The sequence below is a fragment of the Nicotiana tabacum genome, chromosome 22 (assembly GCF_000715075.1).
Source record: "Nicotiana tabacum cultivar K326 chromosome 22, ASM71507v2, whole genome shotgun sequence".
In the NCBI taxonomy this organism is placed as follows: Eukaryota; Viridiplantae; Streptophyta; class Magnoliopsida; order Solanales; family Solanaceae; genus Nicotiana; species Nicotiana tabacum.
The window spans coordinates 29,768,589-29,776,794 of NC_134101.1; the positions used below are offsets into that span (position 1 = coordinate 29,768,589).

Consider the following 8,206-nt stretch of genomic DNA (forward strand, 5'->3'; position numbering starts at 1 on the left):
ATGTTAGGAAGGTTTTTTTTTTTTTTTTTCATTCTCTCCTTCCTTTTTTAAGGTAGAAATGAACCCGTGAATAGTTGGAAAAAGGGAAGCTGGAAGCAGAAGCTCCGTACCTAAGTGATAAATGGTGAAATTGCAAGATTATAACTCTAATCACCCCATTTCGTACATTAATTACTTTAGCAGGAAAGTTCATTGCTATAAAAGATTTAGCAAACAATCTTTTTGAACAAAGCATGATTTTGGAATAAGTTTTCATTAATCAAAGTCTGTGATTTAATAAAACAACACAAGCTTTAGTCTTCATCCTACAAACCCAAAGTGCATTAAGTTGCTGCAATAGCAAATAAAAAAATAAGCTGCTTAATAACCAATTAATAATGACAAAGTGTTACCAAAATAAGCCTAAAGTTTTTTCCAAAACTAGAGTGATTGTGTGACACACAATCAACCAGAATGCTAATCCCATTGGCTGTCAATCTCAAGTCTTCAAGGGAAGCAAAAGATAATAGGGAAGCTTAAATCCACCTTATATAATGCAAGTTTTAGCAAGTTGTTCAAATCAATCAGATGTTTTTCAGCACATAGAATGATCTTATTCTGTTCACACAAAATTCTTACAATACTTCAATTCCAGGGTACAACTTATATAAAAGAAGAAATTGACGCTCTACAATAAACTTTAAAGTAATCAGCAGAGAACACAACGTTATGAAAGATCCTCAATAGATTAAAATCTTGAGAAGACCCTCATAATGAAATGGTCTGAGGAAATCAAGTGGCCTAAGAAACATACATGGTTTGGTTGACATTCTTGTGAACGAATCGCTCAGTAACCTCTGTTTTGGATGGTCATCCAGTTTAATCAAGCATCTTTAATTCACCTACTTATGGCTGAAAAGATCTCAAGAATTTGGGTACACAACAAATGTGCTGAAAGCTTGATGACCAGTGCTGATCAAATCCTAGAAATCATTGCCGGAAGAAGCGCTGCCTGATCTAAGAGCTTCAGCATGCCCGTTGCTAGTTTTGCTGATAATCCCCTTGCCAAAATAATCAGCAATTACGGAAAATCCATCCTTAGAGCTCTTAACCAGTTGGAAGAACTGATCTGGGTTTTTGGAACTTTGCTCCAAGCTTCTCTTTGTTTCCAGAACAGCTCTGTACTCGGGAGCACACTCGGGGCATTCTTTCTCATTGTCGCCAAGGCAGCGCTGATGAAATGAGTGCATACACATGAAGTGTACAGCAGGAAGGTCGAGTGTGAACGTGCAAGTAGTACACTTGCTAAGCTGAAAAATTCTAGCATTTGTTCTTAGATCCTGGATCTCTTTTCTCATTGTTGATGATTCTTCCTGCAAAATGAGGGAAATAATCAGAATATTATATTTCTCAATTTGTGTTTAAAGATCCGTAAGAACTCAGATGAACATAAAAATAGAAATCGAGATAACTGAATATTTTTTTCTCGAAAAGACCATAGAAAAAAAAGGGAGTATTTTTCAAGTAGACTACCCGTCTTACAGGTGCATAGCTAGCGAGCTCGGAGAATTGCGGGTTTCGGTAGTGGTTCTAGGTGCTTGAAGCCGAGAGAAGGCAATAGAAGTCAAGCATCTAATTCAGCGGTGAAAAAGAATGCTTTCCATGTGGAACAGCCAATAGAAGGCAATAGGTATTAGGTAGACATGATGCCAGTAGTATAGGATTAAAGACAGCTATTCCAGCTACTTCTATCCTCCCTCTTCCAAAGAGAAAAAACAAAACATGGAAAAAAAAGAGTATGCAAGACTTATTGCTGAAAGGATAACTTGAACTTTGGTATAGTGACTTTCCATTATCTATTGAAATATCAATTGAGTAAGGCAAAATCATTTAAACAACAAATACTACTACGACACCTTACTTCCACACAAGTTGGAGTCGGCCATACGAATCCTTACTGACCTTTGTTCCCCATTTAAATTTATCTCGGGCCAACATTATACAAAATAAAAAGGAAAAAGAAAAATACTAGAAGTTCTCTATATTTTCTACTGGCATAAGCATTTGTAATAGCACTATACAAGTAAATTTGTGCATGAAACCAGCTTCTTCCTGACATTAAAGAAGACGAATAACAACTCTATGATAAAAACATTGGTACATTAGTTCAGAAGACCGACAATCGATGATCCCAATAGGTATGAAAAATATTCTAGCAGTTTTACTTTCTCGTTAGAGGCCACAAGGAGTAAAAATCCCAGTTCAGATAAACGTTCTAACACCAGGGAACTGTGATGGGAATACTGTTAGGTTGCTCATGAGGGTTAAGAAGGAAGTTGCATGAAGTGGACATGAGTGGGTGCACAGAAAGTAGTACACAGCAGTAGGAGTTCAAATAGTAACAATCGCCCACCGATACACTGATCCATTTTTATGTTACCTTCTCAAAGAAAAGTAACAAAATTTACACACCCTGATTGAGAGCCATGGTGTGAGTAGATTAAGGAGAGTGGCAATTTGAACCCATAAATCAAGAAAACCCAAGCTCCGCATATTTTTAGAAGGTATGATGAATAACAATTATATGTATTTCTGATTATATTAATAAATCTTAAAACACAAATACAATATGTGGTGGCACTAGAATTTAGAATCTCAAAATCTCACACTTGATATTCTGGAAAACTACTAAAGTTTTGGCATGAACACTACCACTTGATACTCACGGTTTTTGAGGTACAGGGAGGAAGGCCATATCAAAGCATCACTTTCAAAGCAAGGTAATTTGGATAAAATGGGAGGAATTTATATAAGTAAATTTATCCGTGAAACCGGCTTCTTCCCGACATTGAGGAAGACAAATAACAACTCTATGATAACAATAACAGTACACTAGTTCAGAAGGCAGACCATCGACGATCCCAATAGGGAAGAAAAACCGTCCTAGCAGTTTTACTTTCTAGTTAGAGGTCACGAGGAGTAAAGATCCCCAGTTCAAATAAACGTTCTAACACTAGGAAACTATGCTGGGAGTAATGTTAGGTTGCTCAGGAGGGCTAAGAAAAAGGTTGCATGAAGTGGACATGAGCGGGTGACAGAATGAAGTACACAGTAGTAGGAATTCAAATAGTAGCAGACTAGCGGACATATATTCTTGATTTAAACTTAATGGCCTCCCAGATATCGATCTAAGACTCAAACATCCATGAATACACCTCCAATAACAAAAGAAAACACACTCAATCAATTCGAGATGGTGAAAAAATAACAATCACAGGTCCTCTCATCTATCCAGCAATATGGACGGCCTAAGGTCAAAATCTCTGAAACAAAGCCTCACAAAGTAAGACGAGTATACTGTGAATCTTTTGTTGGGGCAATCAGTAAGAGTATTCAAAGGACTGAAAGGAATTCTAACCCAACAAACACAAAGAGAAGAGAATACGAAAGAAAACATTCTCCAAATTGCTTAGGCCACAAATCAGTATGTCAAATGAGATGAGATGGGATCTCAGCGAATTGGGAGTCCCTTTGATAAGTACTAAACTCATTTACTGATGCAACAGAAAAAGATTCTGAACTATGTTGGGATAATATGGAGCACTCATTATCTTCACCAACATATGGAAGATATCAACAGCAGACTATATTGAAACGTGTACTACATGAAAAGGCTCAGATAAGTTAAGTAGATGGTACAACTCCATAATTCACCACACATCAAGAAAGAACAGTGCACTGAAGCTAAGTGACCCTTAGTTATGCCATTGTAGTATAATAACCTTTTAACTCTAATAAGGAAATGACTGAAAGGAGGCAAGTTAGTTTACACATTCCAAGTAACCCAATATGTACACATCCAGAAATATAAAAGGGAATTGGAACAGACAAGTACCAACCTGATACTTCTCTATAGATCTGCGGTCTTCGTCAATCAGCTGAGACTCCCGTTCTAACTTTCGAGCTATGTAATCTTTGATAACAGAGAGAGTGAGGCACGGATTTTTGGCAAGTGTCTGAAGAACAACAATGGGAGGCAAGATATCATCCCTCTCAATGTAAGTCAATACTTCTTTGACTTCTTTTGAGCAGTCTTCTCCAAGTTCACCAAAATACTTCAACAAATCTGCCCAAAGAGAAGAATCACCCCCCTTACCCAAATCACCCAATCTCTTGCAGCATGCTATCAAACCTTCATGATCATGTACCTGCATGTAGCATGCAATAACTTCTTTGTAAAGTTTCATCTTCTCATAAAGAAACAGCAGTCCTTCTTTAAAGGCATTCATCTCGCATAAAATTATGGCAAGATCAACATCGTATAGTGGTTGTTCTACTTCAGAAGGCCATGCACTCTTAAGCAAGGCCAGCCCCTTCTGACGTCGCTCTTGACGACCTTTCTCATCATTTAAGTCGTTCTTGTCTGGTATCGCCCTCCCATCGGATACTGCTTTTAATGGTTTGTGTGCTAAATCATTTCCACTTTCATCAATGTTAGATTGTGAAATTGACGGGAAATCCAGATCATGAGAGAAGTATAATTCCAGGAGCGTGTTATGAATTTCCACTTGAGCAGATGAATCCTTCACTTTGCTGGTATATTTTTCAAGGAACTCCAGAAGTGCCTGTGGGTAATGGACAAAAATGTTGAGAAAATCAATAGGAGAAGGCAACATGGAGATAAATGCACTACTTGATGCTCCCTTCTTGGGCAGTTCCGATTCCTCTGTGCAAAGCCTCATAAGTATTTCAACTGTTTCAGCTGGCTTATGCTCAATAAGAATTTTGCCATACTCTTTCACTGTCACCCCAGCTTGACTCAACTCAAGGCTGCTGATATATTTTAAAGCTTCTTCATATCTACCTAGATCTTCAAGCAAAATTTTAAGGTACCATTCATGCCTCCCAGCTTTCTTAGCAACAGACATGGCATGCTCATGATAATTGGCAGCTCTGCATACCCTTATTGCAGTTTCAACGTCAAACTTTTGTTCCCCAACCCCATCCTCACTTTTGATGAACTCATTAAGCTTCTCAACATCTTTCAATTTGGTGTAACAATTTAATAAAAGAGTGGTATGATCTTTTGAGGCAAGCCCCTTCTCATGCAATTTTTCCAAGTAATTGGTGAGATTGTGGATTCTTTGGGCATCCAAAAATTTTTGTATGACATACGAAGGTTCTAGATGCCCAATGGTGTGTATATACTGAGCCATAGCCTCATCAAAGTCTTGTTTACTGTACAAGTGATCGCCATATTTCCTAAGCACTTCAGCAGTTGCAGCGGCATCAGCTTGCTGGCTTTGGACTAGATTTATAGCAACTGTATAAAGGTTTTTCTTGAAAAGCATATCCAATTTGCTCTCCATATCTTTCTCCCCAATACATAAAGTTGATTTGTCCTCCAAAATAAGTATTATGTTACCCCATTCACAAAGCATCTGAGAAACTTCTTTAACCACCATACTGTGGGCAATTAACCGGTTCTTCAGATCATAAATATTGAAAGTATTGTTTCCAGTTCTTTGATCTGCAAAAACACACAGAAGGTATCCGCGAAACCACCCAAGGAATTTCTTCTCTCCTTCAAAGGCCCAACAAGGACCACGGCCATCCACTTCATAGAAATATACCGCCTCAGGCCGACCAATAATGAATTCCTATAAGAGGATAATATCAATGACACTATGCAATGAAATTATCAGCAAAAATGGAAAGAAGATAAGACAGAACACTTCAATTAGCACGCACCGATCGATCAGTCATTGCAACACTAGTTACACTGGATCCAATCTGATCAAGAGTCTGCCGGGTAGGTGATTGAGTATGCATGTTGAACAGGTTTACCGAATTTGGAGTAACAGCAAACAGCTGAAGCATCTGACCATCCACTCTGAAACCAAGACCTGTAATGGAGGATTGACTTTTGTCTGAATGATTATCCACCTGAAGCTTAAAGCGCTTGATGCGTTCACGGGCGATGTCTCCTTGAATGCAATAGATGGAACCATTGTCCAGCCCTATAGCTATGAGTAATAATGGTGGAGCCTCCTCCAGAACTAAAAATGACGTAATCTGCAGTTATAATTTTTCTTCTTCCATTATTTAATCCAATGATATGCAATAAAAGAAAAGGCAAACAACTAGATAAGAAAGAAAAAGCTTTCTAAATACTAATATGCACCTTTGCTTCAGGGAACTGGTTGGTAAATATACGCAGTATTTGAATACAATCTGGACTTGATGTACTTGTTCCCTCGGGCTCCATCTTGTCAAGATCAAAAATTTTAAGACAAACAGCTGAGGACTGGGGAGATATTTGCTCATCTTCTCCAACGGTCACTAAGAAGTTCCTTTGCTAATTAACAGAGAAACGAGGAAAGACAAAGTTAGTGGAATCAGAAGCATTATCCACTTTAAAATAAGCATACTCTAAGGATCTAGAACTTTCTGGGTTTTCATCCAAATTCTGTTAATTCTCACAATCTAAACACGAGATATCAGATAACAAATGAAGTAATAAATTGGCAAAAAGCAAAAAGATTACTCTTCTCTGGAGGCACGTGAGCAGGTGTACTTCCAGAAAAAAAGAATAGAGTTGTCAATAAAAAGATACCAGAGAAACAATACTATCAATGCAACCACCCATCCAACTCGATTAAATAGTTAAATTGAAAGAAAATTGCTGCAATAGACTTTCTAGTGAGGTAGAAGTAAATTTCAACTTCACGTCTTTTGAAGCTCTGTATCTTACTTGATACCTTCAGGTCCCAAACATATGGAAACCTCCACAAAAACCAAAACTCCAGTTAATTAATAACAAACCACTCATCAAAAAAAAACTTTTTATCAGCATTTCACCCAACACAAGTTTAGAGTTGAATTCCACAATGCAAAAACACAGTTAATCAACTTTCTACATAGAGTTTCCAGGGTTGTGAGAACTTGTCAACAAGCAGAATCAAGCAATCAATCCATCTATCAACATCGCCTGAATACCGACTAGTAGCGATTCATTATATGGGTCTTCTACATCCATTTCTCTCGACTCAGACCCATTTCATTCCAACAATAAAAAAAACTTGTCTTCTAAGACAAATTAAACTAGAGGTTCTCTACTTTCACACTTATTCACTTACTAACATACAAGGTCTCTACCCAAACTGAAAATTCTGCTAATAAACACCAAACTCGATATAAGTGTAACAAACAACTAAACCCTCCTAACCAAATTAGTATCGGTGATATGGATCCTCAACTTCCATTGCATTCTGTTCTTAACTAAGTCTGTGTTGTACTCCCTCCATTCCATTTTGTTTGGCACTTTTCCTTATTAGTCCGTTAAAAAAAGAATGACACATTTTTATATTTCCTTAACGAGAAACTCCATAGCTACTTGAATGTTATGATATACAAGTTTTAAAAGTCTTCATTTCTTTATTAAACTCCGTGTCAAACTATGCCAAACAAATTGCTAAATTTTAAAATTCTTCATTTTTTTCAACTTCATGTCAAGTAAAACTATGCCAAACAAATTAAAATAGAGTGAGTAATAATTAAGGAGAAACTTGAAAAACTAAAACAAATAAGAAAAACTTAAACCTTGAGCTGTTGAAGGAAGAGGACAGAGGAAGAATGAGCTTGGAAACCATAATTGAACTTCAATCCTCGATCCAATAAGGAAGCGGAGCCGTCATCACAGCCCAATACAATCCTTCCTTTACCGCTGGAACAACATTGGATCTTTCCCGTTATATCATCTGCTACTTTCCCACTAAACTTCTCCTCAAAGAATTCAAACTTCCTCCACTGATACATCCTTTTGTTGTTGATCAGCCCTTAGCAGTAGCTCAACTGCACCCACTATTTTCGGCTCGAACTGAAAACTTCAGAAATAATGTACATATGTGTAATTCTGAACCCACTGACTAGTATAAATTCAGGATTTCTATATAGCTAAGAATTCAATCTTTTCTTTTTGCAACAATGCTATAGCATCAAGAATTGAATTTCGACCCTTTTGGTTATTTGATGAAATTTTGACCAGATTGATTGGTTTCTGGGCGTGAGATTGATCTAGTAATATGAAAAGGTCGATGAGAGAATGGAAAGCTTGGAGAATGATACCGAATTGGACTTGTCGGGTCACTGCTGTACCCGTTTCTTCTGCCTGTTTTCTAGCTTTTGTTTTGTGCAATTTTTTATTATTTTTTATTTTTTGGGAAAA

General features: G+C 37.3%; 1 protein-coding gene across 1 annotated transcript; it reads right to left on the bottom strand.

Annotated features, from left to right (window-relative positions):
- Positions 1-570: 570 nt before the first annotated feature.
- On the bottom strand, positions 571-8,206 carry LOC107814755 (vacuolar protein-sorting-associated protein 11 homolog). Its single transcript, XM_016640209.2, has 5 exons — positions 7,582-8,206; positions 6,164-6,337; positions 5,731-6,054; positions 3,879-5,639; positions 571-1,352 (listed from the first exon to the last, which is right to left on the bottom strand). Exons 1-5 carry the CDS (start codon positions 7,795-7,797, stop codon positions 963-965), a joined length of 2,865 nt encoding a protein of 954 aa, XP_016495695.1. The 5' UTR covers positions 7,798-8,206; the 3' UTR covers positions 571-962.